The 17,422-nt window shown below is 47.3% G+C and overlaps 1 protein-coding gene across 1 annotated transcript; it reads right to left on the bottom strand.

Moving 5' to 3' along the window:
• Positions 1 to 7,086: 7,086 nt before the first annotated feature.
• On the bottom strand, positions 7,087 to 16,098 carry MAGEF1 (MAGE family member F1). Its single transcript, XM_079100595.1, is given in 2 exon segments — positions 7,087 to 15,559; positions 15,562 to 16,098. Coding segments are annotated over 2 exon segments (945 nt in total). The 5' UTR covers positions 15,872 to 16,098; the 3' UTR covers positions 7,087 to 14,924.
• Positions 16,099 to 17,422: the final 1,324 nt, after the last annotated feature.

The following is a 17,422-nucleotide window of genomic DNA, read 5'->3' as shown; positions in this document are numbered from 1 at the left end:
GGTCACTAAGCTGAGAGGTAGCGACCTTAGGGTCAGGGTGGTATTGCAAGAATATGGAGGTTTGTGGGCTCTGCACCTGAGGCGCATTAGGTGGCCCCCAGCAGGACATGACCTAGGTCTTCCCATAATCCAGCCTCAACTCTTGGGGAAGATTGCTGGTGTTCCCTGGGCCACTGGGGGAAGGGAAATCTCTAGAAATACTTTCTAGGCAACACACCTTTCCCCACCCCTGCACCCCTCCAGTGCTCAGAGGGGACAGGAAGTGAACTTGCATTCCTGTCCTATTTTTTTTGGGGGGGGGGGTTGTATTGGGAGGCCCCACACATGCTAGACAAATGCTTGACCACTGAGCGATACCCAGCCTTTTATTTTATTTTATTGTTTAACTTTTAAGACAGTGTCTTGCTGACAGGGAGGGACTTGAACTGGCGATCCTTCTACCTCGGCCTCCTGCGTTAGCTAGGATTACAGGCATGCGCTACTAGGCCCAGCCCCTCTGATCTGTGTCAAGTGTCCATGTCTCCTACCTTTTAGAATGGAAGTGACGGGGATAGGTTTGCTAAGATCAGGAGAGTGTTGCTGGCAGCCAGCCCAGTCTCCATTTTCCTGCCTTGGAGAGTGCGATGGCCCAGGATCCCCCTGGATAGGGGTGGGGTGGTCCAAACCCAGTGACAAAAACTGGTTTCAAGAGCCTTTAACTGTCAAATTACCAATGGGAGTTGGGAGGAGGGTGGGAGGAAGGAAAGGTGGTCCTAGACTGGGTGTCCTGGGCCGCTATCAGTTCAGTTTTGCCACTCTGTCCCTCTACCTTCAAGGCCAGTTGTGCAATGGTGCTATTTTCAGCGGGGGCAGCAGGAGCACAAAAGTTCTTTTGCACAGCCAGCCGACTTCCTGATATGAAACCCTAGCCGAGGTCTCCCTGGGCCCCCCTGAGCGTGGGCAGGCAGACCCTCAGACCAGTTCCTGGAAGCTGTACAGTCGTCCCCCGGCTTGCTCAGCCCTCTCTCCAGGATTGCTCAAGCAATATAGCAGTATCCTGACAGCGAGCATTTATGCATTGCCCACTATAAGCTGGCACTGTGTGGGCATCTTGTTGATATTCTCTCATTAGTTACCACCTTCCCCAGCTTGTTGCATATTCTGCTTTAGAAGAGCTACACTACCGGGCACAGTGGCAAACACCTGTGATCCCAGCAGTGGCTGAGCCAGGAAGATCACAAATTCAAGGCCGGCCTCAGCAACTTAGTGAAACCCTGTCTCAAAATCAAAACTAAGAATAAAAAGGACTTAGATGTAGCTCAGTGGTAAAGTGCCCTGGCTTCAATCCCCAGTACCAAAAACAAAAACAAAAACAGAGCAGAACAGAACAAAAAAAACAACTATACTATCTAGAGAACAGGAATATTATTTCATTAAATCTGTTACTGGTAGATCATTTTCATGGGAAAAAATAGAGTTTACTTATACTGCTTTGCAAGGAAATTTCCAGAAGCCTGGGTTTGATCCGGGCTGAGGCTGCCCTTGTCCACAATAGGCATGACCTCTTCAGATGGGGCACCTATAATTCATAAGCATCTTTCTGGTCCCAGCTGTTCTTCCCATCAAGGAGGCTGTCTTTTAAATATCTGCTCCCCTGGCTTTTCTCCCTCCTTCTCAACAACTGAGCTCTTTCCTGCCAGGATTGGAGGGGCAGAGATTCTGGGACCAGCCACGGACTGGCAGGCCATGGGAGGCCTTGGCAAGCCTCCCCTGCCAGCCGCTGGGGCCCCCAGGCCGCTGCCCCCACAGAAGCTGCCAGGAGAGTGCAGGATTTAGGGGGAGGGCTGTTGGTATAGGGTGGGAAAGAGAATGTTCCTCCAGCTGGTGGCAAGAGCTGGCTAGCCAGAGGCCTTTTTCACGGCCCAATGCAGGGCAGCTCTTGTGTTTATGAGCTTTGTGAGATTTAGATCACTCTGTATTAGCCACAGGTTTTTGGGGGTCACATCAAAGGTTAGAAAGCTGTGGAAAGAGTTCTTTCCCCATGAATCACACTTCCCAAAAATGTAAATCTCTGAGAGGAGTCGGCTTGCTTTATAGAGCTGGCAGCAGAAAGGGGACAACAAGAACTCCTGGGGTATTTTCCTGAAGAAATCTCTGGAAGGATGGACAAAGGAATTCTCAGAGAGAAGAGCTAGAGGAGAAAGACCCCCCTGGGATGAGTTAGATAGATCAGAGTTGGGATTGGAAGGCAGCAACAGGGCCTTCATAGGAACGCTGCTGGGCTTGTAGGATGGGGCTCCTGCATTGCCCAACTCCATAGCCACCCTGGTTTATGCAGTGCCCAAACTGCATAACCACACATGGCAACCTTGTGTCTCCTTGTCCTTCCCAGATAAATTTGGTGTCTCTATTATGAAATCCTATGGAATCCTCCAAATAGGCATAGGTTATTCTTACCCACGTGCTTGTTGTACCCCATTCTTGGACACTTAACCGTTACGCTTCTGAGGAGAGAGGCCATGGATTTTTAGCTTTTGCTTTCAGTCTGGCACACTGTATGTGCTCAACAAATGTTTGTGGAATGAATGGATGAATAAAAGTTGTTGAGAAAGTTGGTCTAACATTTGGAGACTATGGATAAGGCCTGAGCATTAGGAACCAGGGAGAGCTTTGATTTTTTTTTTGATGAAAAAATATAATCCAAATGCACTATTCCTTTAAAATCAAGATCAACCACCACTGCTACAGAAAGATCCCTTGATGGAATTGCATTTGTTTCATCCCTCCCTCTTTTCTTACTTACCAGCACCATGAGGGGAAGCCTCTGAGAAGCCTACAATCCTGATGGGGTGACAGACACTCCTGCTGGTCGTTTTAGCATGAAGTGGTCAAGACAGTCAGGCACTGAGAGGCCCAAAGGGGAGTAGAGCCCTGGGGAGGGTTCCATTCACTGACTTGGGAAGCAGAGGAGGTGACCTCGCAGAGGTGACGCCCTCTGCTCTGCTCCCATCTAGGTTTGGCTGTCTTGTGTACTCTAAGGTCACACAGCTAGTGACCTTACAACTCCTTCTGCACTTGAGCCTTGAAAAGCCTCTTCAGCCTCAGGGAACAGTTGGGTGATATGAGAGGCCTCAGCAATGGCTGCAGATTTGCTTCCTGTGCCAGCCTGGTGACCTGCTAGGACCTCCTTTTTTAAATCTCTGGTTGCAGTGTTAACGCCCAGCTCCTTGCTTATCTCAACAGCTGGATGTCCTGCTGGTCCCTCCTCTCCTCCTCTCCTGTTGCTTTGTCCCCCAGGCTCTGCCTGGCCATCTCCACCATGCTGGATTACAGCTCTTTTGCACCCTGAGGCACCCAGATGCTGCCATCTGACTGGCCACCCTGGCTGGCATGCTGGCCTCCAGGGTGTCAAGGGGCACGGGGGTTCTTCAGTTCCCTCCAGGTCTGGGCACACCTGGTCCCACCAAGCTCTTGCTCTGGCCTGGGTACAAGCAGAGTTCCTGTCACATTCTGCCAGCATCCTCAGTCAGCCTTCCTCTGTCAGGACTTCTGCCTGTCACTTCTTCCCTGGGCTCACCAACAGTGACACTGCCCATCCCAGCCCAGTTTACTTTGCCCAATAGCAACATGGCTGAAGGAGAGGCCCAGGCTTCACATCAAGGAAGATTCGGCTCAACACCTGCATCTGTCAGTTCTCAGTTTCTTAACGCCCCCTGAGCCTTACCAGTCCTCATCTGTGAATGGGATCACAGAGAAATATGTACCAATATGTGGAAATGCTCAGTTCTGCATGGGACACCCTCATACGGGAGGTGGGAGCTGAGCAGTAACTGCTTACCGAGGCTTTTCAGAGCCATTATCAGTCCTGTTTGACCCTGAAGTGCACAGATAAAGCTTAACTGTACCTGTTTTACAGTGAGACTTGGGATCTGTAAGAATAAATGATTCCGCATAAATCTTTCCCATTTCTCTCCCTCCACGGTCAGAGCTTCTTGACCCCATTCTAAGAAAATGTCCCTCTCCCCATGCTCAGAATGCCAGTGAGTACAGGCATCATCCTGGCTCATTCCACAGTCCCCAGCAGACCCTTAAGTGGAGAATGGTAAGAACCCTCCAGACGGTTCATGGGAGGTTGGGGCTCCAATGCCACCTTTGAGACCCCATTCCCTCTCTGTGGCCTTCTGAGGGCTTCAGCATATAGTGCCTATGCCCGGGAAGAGGGAATGCGGGCGGGGCTGAAGGGCACGCCTCCTGCCAGAGTCAGCCCAGGCTCTGCTCTTCCCACAGCCCAGCCCCGGCTGCAAGCAGCCCTGTGGCCGGCTAGGCGGCAGCCCACCCCTGCCCGGGCTGCCAAGGCTGGCAGCCTCAGGGCCACGCTGCACAACTCCGCGCCTCTCCTCCTCGGTTTATTCCTTCCAGATACACAGTTGCTGCTTTTTATTTGGATCACTTTTCTGTGTTATGGTATTTGGGGTTGTTTTTTCCACCCTTCCCCCAAAGCCTGCCTTCCCCCGTGGCAGGATTCCTAAGAAGACTAGTTTTTGGAGGGAGCTGCAAGCACATCTGCTCTCTGGCTGTAGCATTCCAGGAGGGCCCTGTCGGGGGGCTCAGGTCTCAAGGAGCCAGAACACGCAGGGCAGAGGCAACCAGTGGGCAGGGTCCAGCCCCTGGCCTGTAGCAGACAGGCTCACTGCCGCAGGGTTGGGCCTCAGGGGCCTGATGGTGCTGGCCAAAGTCCCTGGAGCTACAGCTCAAAATCCCTGGCCTGGCTCCTGTGGCTGCTGGCTCTCAGCTCAGATATGTGTAGGCCAGACTTGGGGTGAGAGAGGAGCCAAAAGCCTTTCCACACACTCTGGCCCTCAGTTTCTTCTTTGGTGAGCTCTGAGAGGTGGGAGTGTTGTGTGTTGAGTTGGAATCAGTGTGATTGTGTACTTAAGTGTACTAGAGAAAGCGTGGCAATCGTGGGTAGGCTCAAAAGTCACAGGCCCTGGGTTCCAGTCCTGATTTTCCCACCAACTGGTTGTGAATTTGGGGCAAGTTACTGTGAAGTGGGAATATTCACATGTTTCCCTCATAGGGTCCTTACAAGAGTTAAATTAGTTAATATGTGAAAATACTTCCCGGGCACATAGTAAGTGCTCAATAAATGTTTTAGCTATTGTTATTATTTGTGCATCAGAGTGTGGAATTTAGATTGGAGTGGGGCTTCTTGGATTTGGAGTATAAGAACTGCCCCCCAGTTTGTTAAAAGTGCTGGCTTCTGGAACTCACCCACAGAGATTCTGAGTCAGCAGGTCTTGGGTGGGCTCAGGAATTTGCAGTTTAATCCAAAGGCACTGGTGATGTTGACACACTGATCCAGAGTGATCTGGAGTCATCTGAGGTGTCTGAATGAATAGAGCCTTGGCGTGTGTGTGTGTGAGCGCAAGCGCACACACGTTTGCATGTGTGTGTGTTCGTGACAGGGAGGGAGGTGAGGGGTGTAAATCACCAAGGTTGGGAAGGACTGGATTATTTCCTGGGCTCTAGTATATCCTTCAGAACTGCTTTGCAAATACAGCTGGAGACCTGCCGAGGATGGGGTGGAGTGGCATGAGGCCGAGAGGTGGAGGGGGCTCCTGCCTTGAGGCTCTAGAAAAGAACAAAGATTTATTTGAGTTTTAAGCTGAGGATTGGCACAGTGTGATTGGATGGTCTGGGTTGGACCAGCCTGGTTTACAAGCCTAGGGCACAGCAGATGGCAAGGAGGGTCTAAATTACCGTTAGCTTCAGGCCAGAAAAGCAGAAGGGTCTATGTCCTGAGAGCAGCAACAGAAACAGGATCTGGAGGAAGTGAGAACCCCCAGACTGAGCAGCTGTGCCAATCCGTGCTGCCTCCAGCTGGACATCTGAGTCACCAGCAGAGTGCCCAACCCAGGGCCTGGGTACTGGGCGCCAATCACCCCACCAACCAAGCCAGGATATGGCCAGATTTGAAGGGATAGCTGAGGATAAGAATTGGTTCTATAAATTTAGCCATGTAAGAGTTTGAAATCTCTTGATTTGCTTTTCTCTTAGTAAAGATCTTTTAGAAAAATTCGTTGTTTTGATGGAACTAAGAAGAGGAGGTGGGATGTGCTAAGGCTGCAGAGGGAGGTCTTGCCACCCGCTTGGGAGGAGGCTACAGAGACCACCACAGATTGATGGTACCCAAGTCACCCCTCCAGGAGCAGCCAGATGGGGCACCTGGGATCTCCTTTCAGGAAATGGCTTTCTCTATTCCCCATCCTGGTTCTTGGGGTTGAACCCAGGGGTGCTCTACTGTAGAGCTACATCCCCAACCCTTATTATTGTTGTTGTTGTTATTATTATTTTGAGAAAGGGTCTTGCTAAATTGCCAAGGAGGCCTGGAATTCAAGATCCTCCTGCCTCAGCCTCCTGAGTAGCTGGGATTATAGGCATGTACCACCAGACCAGCTCTGGTAGTGACTTTGATTTGTATCTAAGTGTGTGTGAAGGAGACAGTGGCTGTGTAGATGTGTATGTGCACAGGTGAGTGTTATATGTGTGCAGCCATTCACTTAACAGTAATAGCAAGATACTTACTGAGCATGTACTCTTCTCCTGACTCTGCTTTAGGAGCTTGGGACACATCTGCAAAGATCCCTGCTCTGGAGGAGCTCATGTTCTGTGGGGATTTTGTATCTGGCAGGGATGGCTATGAACTTGTCTGTATGAGCTCATAAACAACGAAGGACAACTTCGGCATGCACAGACTGACCTGGGTTAGGGACCATCTGTTATCTTCTAGGCTTGTGATCTTAGGCAAAATACTGAGTCTTAGTTTTCTATAAAATGGGAAAATAATCTTTTTCATAATGGTTGTGAAACTAAATGTGAAAATAGTTGGAAAGCTCCAAGCAAAGTACCTGGTATATGGTAGGTAGTTGCCAAATGACCATTTTCTTCATGCTTCCTATCAAGTCGGAAGAGATAATTCCGTGTGTGTGTGTAGTGTATATATAGTGTGTGTGGTATATATATAGTGTGTGTGCACACATATATGTGTGCGTATGTAAAAAAAAAAAAAATATATATATATATATATACACATACTGAAGTGTGCGTTTGTGTCTGAGCTAAGGTTTGGACCTTTGAGAGGTCCAAACGTGTGGCTTCTCCCCAAGTGAGAAGCGCCTTTCGTCAGGATATATCTCATGCTGTAGACATAGCTCAGGTGTGATTAAAGGTGATGGAGTTGCCTGGAAAGTTCCATTCTAAGCAAGGAGGTTCACCAATAAAGACGGGAGAGAAAGGCTGCTAAGTCTGAAATCCTATGTGCTGGCTGATCTCAGTCTTGGCTTAGGTCTGTTGGGAGTCCTTCCAGCTGCAGTGTGGCTCTGTTGCTCGCAGTTCTGTTTTCAGTGCACATGAAGAACACTCGGCCACCCCCTTGCTGACACCACCTACAACAACTTGAGCCTTTCTTTGCCCAATTCTACAATGCCCTGCCCATGCTGCTCCCTTGGGATGCCTTCTCCTTATGCTCCAGATTATTTGTAGAAGTGAACCTAGAAGGTGTCACTCAACAGGCAATTGAGGAAGCAGAACTGCCCTGCTAGGTGATCGGCCTGGGACCCCCAAGATCTGTGCTTTCTCCAAGAGCAAAAAGGGAGATGGAGCCAGTTCCTACTCTCCTCCCTCTACTCTCTTCTGAGGAGAAGGCCTATAATTTTGGCTATGTCCTGAGAAGATGACTCAGAGTTTCTGCCTCCAACTTCAGTGTCCCTCTTCTGCCTCATTTCTAAGTGTCCATTAGACGTCCAACTGAACAACTGAGACTCAGTGTGCCTGAAACCATATTCACCTTCTTGCCCCCAAACCAGATCTCCCTGAGCATCCAGCTATGCTGATTAATGACTGCGGCACAATGTGACTGGAAAATGCTGAGTCACATCTCACGTCTCCCACAGTCAATCAATCAGTAATCATTTCAAGTTATTCCCCAACCAGTCCTGTTCCTGTTGCCACCACTGCCCTGGTCAGGCTGTCATGGACTCTCATCTGGGCTATTGCCAGGGTCTCCCACTTGGCCTCCTTGCCCTAACCTCCCCCTTCACAACAAGCCAGCCTGCTTCCCCAAAGCACCACCTGTGCTCTCCGCTCTCCTCCCCCACTGCCCACCCCCATCCAGAGTACCCTCTTCTCTCTTCCACGGATTCTAGGCCCAAGCCCAATGTGGGCACTGTGCACATGCCTGCCATCCTACCTTTGCTAGATGAAGTTGGTTCCCTTGCCTGGAACTCCTTATCTGAGTTGGCCTCCCCCAAACTTCCCAAGGTACTAGGGATTGAGCCCAGGAATGCTCTATCACTAAGCTGCATCCTCAGCCCTTTTTATTTTCAGACGGTGTCTTGCTAATTGCTGAGGTTGACCTCAAACTTGTGATCTTCCTGCTACAGCCTTGGGAATAGCTGGGATTATAGCTAGGCACCCTGTAATGCCATCTTTAATGCTAGATCCCTGACTGAGTTGCACCCTAAAGCTTTAGAAAACGGTGAGGAGAAACTGGGAAAAATTAGTAGCAGTTTGCTAGAAATAGAAAATTTAGTTCACCCCTGGGGCAGATTTTTTTTCTTTGTTTTGGGGAAATCAACATGAGCCTGACCCTGTGTAGTCACTGTCTGCCTGAACACAGCTGTTAACTGTTCTGCTTCAGCAAGGTAGTAGCCAGCGTAGGGAGAGGGGACTGCCTTCTTTTTATTTTCCTCCTGGAGGTTTGAGGAGAGGACTTGTGGAGGGAGGAAGCCTGAACCAGTCCTCACTGAGGTGGCTGTTTTCAGTTAAAGTTGGGAGAGTTCCTACAGGAGAGAACAGTAGAAACATACGGCCTTCCTGAAGAGATTGGAGGGGCCCTAGCACTGTCACTCTGGAACCCAGGTGACATGTCTAGGCACAGAGCTGGGGAGAAGACACTGTGTCTACCTCCACTCAGAACTCAGCATCTGTTCTACAATCAGAGGAACCAGAGGAAGCAGCAGCCATGCATGGACTTTGAGGACCCCGAGAAGAACATCCCCTATCCTTCCACAGATTCCATGAACCCTGCTCATGAATGCAGTGCACAGATGGGTTTGTGTCATCATGTGACATGTCCCATTAGGGGTGCTCACAAGTGAGGTGCATGGGGTGGTGCTCAGAGTCACTGCAACTCACTGTTAAGATAGCAACAAATAATTTATACCCTAAGCAAGTGAGAACAAAATATGCTACAGAGACACAGAAAAACAGCCCACACCGCTAATCATGGTTACCTCTGGGTGCCAGCATTATAGAGAATTCATTTTCTTCTTTGTATTTTTATGAGTTCTTCCAATTTTCCCACTATAAGCATGCATTTGTAATTACAAAAAACAAAACTAGGCTGGGCATGGTGGTGCATGCCTGTAATCCCAGCAATTTGAGAGGCTGAAGCAGGAGGATCACAAGTTCAAGTCAGCCTCAGCAACTTAGCAAGGCCTTAAGCAACTTAGGGAGACCCTGTCTCAAAAGGGCTAGGGATGTGGCTCACATGTCAAGAGCCCCTAGTACCAAAGAAGAAAATAGAAAGCTGTAAATAAAGAATATTTTATCTTTTTTCTGCTCCAAGGCTCAGTGGAAGTCTGCATGCCTAAATCTGTGTTAGTAACTCAGAAGCAGCACTGGGCCTGTGGCCGTGCCTCAGTGTTTATCACTTGTTGCAGATTCACTTGCAGCTCTGCCAGCTTCTTCACCCATGTGCCCCCTCCACTCATCCCTCTTGCTGAATGGAGCTACTTCTCAAGACCACCTGGCCTGCTCCCACCCTGGACCTGCATATTTTGTTTCCTTTGCTGGGCTCCCCTGTCTACAGTGCCCCCAGCTTCTGGGCCCCCTGCTTATAGCCTCCAGTTGTAGCTCAACTGTCGCTTCTCAAGTTCTTTCCAATTGAACACCCTCTCAGCACTCTCTCCCCCTTTCCTACTTATTTCCCCCAGCACACCTCATCTGATAGGTGATGTATCACATTTGGTTTCTTGTGTCTCCTTCCCCTAGCCTGTAAGCTCTGTGAGGGCAAGCATGTTTGTCTAGTTGTTCTCTGCTGTAATCTCACCACCTATGTGTATGCCTGGCATCTGGAAGATGCTCAATAAATATCTGTTGATGAGTGAATACACATTATAAGAACAATAGTTACCATGTTCCAGATACTATACTGGTAATTCCCTTATTCAGCCCTCACAGTGTTTTGAGATAGGTGGCATTATCTCTATTTGAAAGATGAGAACACCAAAGCTCAGAGGTTAGGTAACCCAGCTGAAGCCACCTTGCTATCACAGGCAGAGTGGGATTGGAATTCAGACCTGTCTGCTGCAGGGGCCAGGAGCCTTGCATTTCAGGAGGCCTCCTGTATCTTTATGGTTTGAGGATATGACCTCTAGAGTCTTTCTTAGGCTATGGATGCTGATGCCACACCCCATGAACACTGGGCCACTGTGGCAAGTCTGGGAGATATCTGAGAGGTACCATTCTTCAAAAATGGGCTCCTCTCCCAATTAGAGTCCTACAACCAGAGAAGCTGACTTGCTTCTAGCCCTCATCACCACCTCAAACTTCCAATCCCGGATGCTCTAGGGTAGGATGTAAACAAGCAGTACCAGAGATTTTCTTTTCTTCCCTTTTAGACCATTTTTCCAACAGGAGGTTGATTGCTCCCTAAGGACCCTCTGAGGACCAGCAGAGTGGAAAACCAGCAGTGACTTGAAAGATTTGGGTTCAAGTTCTGGATCTGCTCTCTACTAGTAATGTCATGAGCTTGGCCAAGGCTTTTAACTTGTGCATTGACAGAATGGGAGGAATTTTTCTTTCCTGTGGTTTCCTTATAGTATTCTAATATTGGCAATGTGGAACCTGCTTCAAAGGACTATTCTGCAGATGCACGAGACCATGTGAAATCATACACAGCACCATGCCTGGCACGAAGGTCTAATTAATGCTAACTGTCACTGTTTTGGTCGTGACTGGCTGGGGAATTGGGCAAAGTCTGACATCAGCTCCTAGGTTGCGGTGTGAGGTATGGACTGTGGCTAATCTTTAATCCGATCATCCACTAAACTCTTCCCTAAATCTTCATTCCTCAAACTGACATTCCTTGTTCAAGGTCACAGAGTCATTGCTTTTTAAAAGACCTTGATTAGGACACTTTTCCGAATACCTAACTTCCTTAGTCAATATATTTAATGCTGGGAGGTTAATTGTTGCCATCTCTGCTGGACTGCAAGATTTGAGGAATAATTTTGCACAAGTATCAGCTGCCATCATGACCAAGGCAAGGAACATAATTACCTCAAGTGGAAACTGTGATTGGGCCCAGAACTCTGATTGGGACTGCAAATGAGCTGCCATCTCTGAAGCACTATGTAACTGCTGTTTGCTGGGAACTCTCCAAGTTCCAATGGGTCAAAATTCCCAACTCCAGGTGGGTACAGTGGTGCACGCCTGTAATCCCAGTTGCTCAGGAGGTTGAGGCAGGAGGATTGTGAGTTTAAAGCCAGTTTCAGTAACTTAGCGAGGTCCTAAGTAACTGAGGGAATCCCTGTCTCCAAATAAAATACAAAAAGGTCTGGAGATGTGGCTCAGTGGGTATGCTCTGCTGGGCTAATCTCTGGTACCAAAAAAAAAAAAAAAAAAAAAATTCCCAACTCTAGTAAGTGTCAAGATCCCTGCACAGTCTGTAGCTGGACAGAGACCTTTCCATTGTTCAAGACAAGATTCATAATTTTCATGGGAATTTCTTGCAGGGCTTTGCCGCCTAATTGCACTGTAAGTATGATATGGAGTAATCCATCTGCCACCACTCTCTCAACCAAATCCTTCCTGCCCCAAACACACACATTTTGCCCAGGAAGATCTAATTCTATGTATTGTCTAAATGGGAGACAAATAAGAATTGAGATCTTCCTTCTCCCTTATATGAATGGCCATAAGCAACAGGGGAATTCATCTTTCACCTTGACCATGGCCAGTACTTCATGCACGGGCCCAGTGGCCACACTCTCAGCATTTCTGAGAAGTGATGATGCCATCTGTGACAATGGGAGGACTTTCTTCCTGAAGCAAGGGTACAAGTTCTGCATCTGTGTGATCTGGAAACAACACTGGGAATCACATCTGTATAGGTCTGCAAATGTTATTTGATTGTTCCATGGAATTAAAGACTTAATTTGAGGCTTACCAGAGATGAAACACTGAGGAAACACAACCTATAAGGGCAAAATATACTAAGTTTGAGCAAAAATACATTTTACATGTAGTCAGCACTCTGAGAATGCTGAGGAGAGAGAAGGCAGAGCTGGAATCCACGCTCACAGATAACCCCCAACTCTGTATTTTAGCCTTCTTTTTTACTTTTTTGCAGGCCAGTGTGTTACCATAATCACCTTGGCTACACAGCCCTTGTATCTCCAGAGAGACAGTGGAGTCTGAAGAAAGATGAGTCAGGTGACAGATGACCCAAGTCTGGAAGAAGTTCCAAGAAGGAAATGTAAAATAGCAAAAAGTGCAGGTTTGTGACTCAGACTCTAGCTCCAAACCTTGATCTGACTACCTGTGAGACTTTTATAGCTCAAGTTCCATTTGATTAGTGCAAAATGGAACAGATATCTGTCCTTTAAGACTATTATTAAAAAAAAAATCATTAAAACATGTATAAGGCTTAAAAAAGCGGGCTCATCTTAGGAATTGAATAAATGGCAAGTACAATCAGTATTTGTAAAATGGAGGTACTTAGTACCATCTGCTTTGCAATGACTGTAAAAAGTAGGAGGTAAATAATGCCTTTGGCCTATAGTAGATGTTTAATAAATGGTACTGTTCTTAGTACTGTCCTTGCCCTGTGCTATGTTTGCCATGAGCAAAGCCATCTCTGTCACTGATTAAATGGAGAGCATTTCTATTCTACGCCTCATTTTCTTAGACTGTGTGATAATTACAAGTGTCTAACTTGTTTCCTGGAGTTGTGATAACTAAAACCACATATAATATATTGAAGGCCAAAAATGAAGAACAATGTGCTAGAATGAAACACACTGCATCAGGGAGTGGAAGACTTTGGTTCTAGTCTTGTTACGACTTTTTACTAATCAAGTAACCTTAAACTAATCATCCCGTATTCTGATCTTTAGGTACACACACCGCTGACCTCTTAGCCACTGTGAGAAAATACAAACGTGAGAAATGATCATTATTCCTCCTTGAGAACAATGCCAGCTTCCCAATTTAATAATGTTGATACTCAACAAAGACTTGGCACATAGTGAGCACTCAATATTTTGTTTAATGAATTACAAACTACTCAGAAGTCGTATTTTACAAATAAAAAAATTAGGAAATTAAAAAATATGCTAAACAACAAAAAAATGTCATATTGTAATCATCAGTAAACGTTTTTGTCTATCATCTAATAGCTTTTGGTCTGATGTGTTGGATCCCTAGACCTGTGTCCCAGAGTAATTTGTATGCCCACCTTTAACATACTCAAAAATGCTATTTGGACACAAATGGAAGCAGAAAACTACAGCAAAGAGAAAAGAAAGCAGCCTTTCAATTATGGCAGCTGTATGGTTTCACGATGCCCCCATACCCATCTCTGGGGTGAATTTTATTCCACTAAGTCCCTTATTATTGTATGTGCCCTTTCTCCAGGATTATTACCAAAGTGAAGGTGGAAGGCATGGCAGACCTAAGAATGTCATATGGATGATGCTTCAAAAGAATGTGAGGGATGCCTCATAGGTCCTCACCAAATGGAAGGAGGCAGGTGGAAAGCAGGAGGCAGAAACATGGAAGAGAACACTGGGCTTTCAAGTACCAGGGGAGATCTTGAAGTGGAAGTTTCCAGTAGTAGGAGACTTTAGATGTACCCTCCATCCACACTATGTATTTCCGAATTGTTATACTATTTGGTCTCTGAGGGCTTTGATAGAAGAGGGAAACTTGTAGAGGTCGAGAGAAGATGGAGCATGTCAAAATGCTCATGGTCACCATCATTGTACATTGTAACTGCCCTAGAACAAGAGCACTGGCAAAGGTAAGGTATTTTCCAAATCTGCCAGGTTTCAGGTCTGTTTCCCACGCTATTGAGGAGCATCTGTGATCTTCAATCATTTTTAATACCACTTCCAACCAGCCCCCAGCAACATCTTTCTCTGTTCTTTCCCTTCTCCTCCCCCGGAATCTGAGGGGGTCTTACTACAGGTAACCTCAAGCAGACCTCATCCAATCTTCCCAGGTTGCTTAGGAGTCCCTTTGTAGCTTTCAACTCACTGTTGTTATTGCTTACTTACTCTCCAACTCTTGGGGAAAAAAAAAAAGGGACACATTCTATCTCCAAACAGTGCATCACAAAATACAAGATGCTTTACATGTCTAATTTATTAAGTGTACCAGGTATACTTCTAATTTACTGGATTTAACTTTTCTTCTAGATACCTAAAGAACTAAGCAAATAGAGGTAGAGGTATATATCAGTCTTTTTTTTTTTTTTTTTTTTTTTTTTTAATACAATAGACAAAAAGTGTTGAAGGCCAGACCCAAATCAGCTATTTTTTCCCCCCTGGTACCAGATCATAAAGCTGAAGGTCCTTCAAACAATTAAATTGTAGCATTATAATGCTGCACAATCCTGTTTTAAGAACACAGAATAAAACGAAAGTTTTTCAATTCATTTCACAAAGACAGCAAAATTCTACAACAAAATCCTATAGAAAAAAGACCAATCTCATTTATAAATGATTTAATAATATATTAAATTTAACAAAACCTAAATACTAAAGTTACACAATTTTTTCAGAAACTAACTACTCTCCCTTACCTATACTAGTTGTGACTCAAGACAGTAGCTTCCATACCCAGGGAGGGGCCCTCCTTGGCCAACTTTCCACTAGCCCTCACCAGCAGTGGAAGCTGGTCCTAGCATTGGCTCTGGCTCTAACTCTAGCCCTCACACTGGCCTCAGCTCTGGCCCTGTCAGCCTCGTGTGCCAGGGCTTCACGGTACTGCACTGGCCAGTGCTGGGGTTCTTTTTTATGGAGCTTGGCCACAAACCCTAGGACTTTCATCTTGCTGATTTCCAAGTTGCTTCGGGGATCCCTAGAGAATTCATATTCCAGTGCACTAGTGTGAGTCACCTGCCTGTAACTGAGGAATCGCTGCTGCACAAAATCTTCCATAATAAGCCTTTTCGGGTACCCAAGGAGGGAGTGATACCTCGAAGGCAGCACTCCCAACCGACTCGGCATGTCCCAAACCCGGGCCTCCCTGACGCTATCACCTTTCATGTAAAAAAGCCCCAAGATCATCATTAAGAGACCCAACCCGGGGCCATCTCCCCCCAGGTCCTCCTCCTCCTCCTCCTCAAAAAGTTTTAGTTTGTTGATCAGGATGTAAGTGTGGTGCTTGCTGTCAAGCTGTTTCAGCTCGAAACCAAAGACATACCGCAGGTGTTCTGCGGCCCTTGCGATGATCTCCGGGAACACATCCTTCAAGTCTCCGATAACATACTTCACCATCTCAGCGTGTGATGGGGCTCTTTTTTCTTGTCCTTCACCAGCAGAAACTGCACCACCTCTGCCACCGTCCGATTCAGACGGTGGTAGGCTCTGCGCCGTGCCAGGGCTTTGGAGGCCAAGGTCCTCGCGCCTTTACGGGTGGAGGCGGGCTCCGCAGCCCCCTCCCTCAAGGCGCCGAGGCCCTGCTTGGAGTTCTCTTGCAGGAGGGGGTTCGGGGCCAGCTCCTGAGAGACAGTCAAGGTCAGGGTCTCACCTTCAAGGCCGCTGTGCTGCTCCCCCCCGGCCTGAGGGCTCGGGAGACCCTCGCTCTCGGGTACCTGCAACATGTTTTCGGGCAGGTGCACAGCTCGTACACCGGCCGAGGGGTGTGCGAGCCACGGCACAAAGCCTGGCGGAGGGGTTGTACAGCAGCTGGGGCGGTGGGAGGAGGAGCAGGCGCGACCGCGGACTGGGATTTGTGGCTGCGGGTGGACACCGCACAGGGTTGGGATCAGATGCCGAAACGCCGCAGGCTCCAGGACCTGCCCCGTGGCCGCCGCGCAGCCTCTGTCAGCGCCCGCGCGCCGGCCACTTCCGGCCACCTCAGCCAAGATGGCGGCCCTGGTGCGGCGCAAAGCCCTTCCTCTTCCGGCCTCCTCTGGGCTTCTGAGGCTTTAGGCGGCTGTAGGGGAGTGTGCACCTTGCGCTTCTTTGTAGGCTCTGGAAGCTGGGGACCGCGGGGAATGAGGGTTGTAACGAGGGCTTTTCCATCCCTGCAAGGTGGGGAATGTTTCAGTATACAAGGGATGGAACTAGGATGAAGTGCAGCCACATTCTTTCAGCATTTATTAAAAGTGTGTTGTCCTGATTTCGAAGGCTTTTACTGTGGCTCAGGTGCGGAGTGGGAAGGTGAAGGTAGGAGATAAGGCTGCATAGGTCAGTTAGTGAAGAGCCTCGAATAGGATGCTGGGGAAATTGAAATTTATTTTGGACACAATGGAGAAAGACCGCAGGGGGCTGTGTGAGCCAGATTGGTGACTTTGTACTCTTTTTGATGGCAGTGGGATGGATGGATTGGAGTGAGGCCGGCCAAAAACTGGAAATTCAGTTTATAAGATTGTAGTGCAAAATGGGAACTGAGACCTACCCTGGCACATGGAGGCACTCAGAAATATTTTGCAATAGACAATTATGATGAAGGGGTAAGAACTGCAGATTCTACAGGGATAAGAGGCAAATGAGCGCTGGGGGTGTGGTTCAGTGGTAGAGTGCTTGCCTAGCATGTGTGAGGAACTGGGTTCCATCCTCAGCACCACATAAAAAAATAAATAAATAAACAAAGGTATTGTGTCCATCTACAACTAAAAGGAAAAAAAAAATTTTTTTTTAAAGAAGTACTGGTAGGAATACTGACTGGCTGGAGGAAAGGGAAGTTTTCTCTCACTTCTTGTCTCTTCTTTTCTCTCTCTCTCTGAAATGCACTCTCTGCCATCTACATTTCTCCAAAACCTATCCACTATTCACAGCCGAGCATAAACATAACCTTTCCAGTATTCCTCAACACTGTAGTCACCATGCATGTAATTTATTTACTGTCATCTCTGAATCACTGCAGCAATTCATATTTATTTAACATCCATATATATAGGCCTTATTATGTGCTAGGCTCTTTTAAACACTTTGCAAATACTAATTCATTTGATTCTCATTAAGGTAAATACTTATCTTATAGATGACTGTCTTTCCTACAGTATTTGCTATTTACTAGCAAAGCCTTACCTATAATCTTAGATCAGTTACCTAATCTGCGCTTCAGTTGCCTCATCTGTACAAAGGGTGTAAGAGTAGTGACAGTTTTGAAGAGATTATGTAAAGTAATGCACATGAGCTTTAAATGC

This window comes from Sciurus vulgaris, assembly GCF_902686455.1.
Source record: "Sciurus vulgaris genome assembly, chromosome: 10".
In the NCBI taxonomy this organism is placed as follows: domain Eukaryota; kingdom Metazoa; phylum Chordata; class Mammalia; order Rodentia; family Sciuridae; genus Sciurus; species Sciurus vulgaris.
Note: the sequence above shows the minus strand (reverse complement) of the source record. Positions and strands in the feature narration are given on the sequence as shown.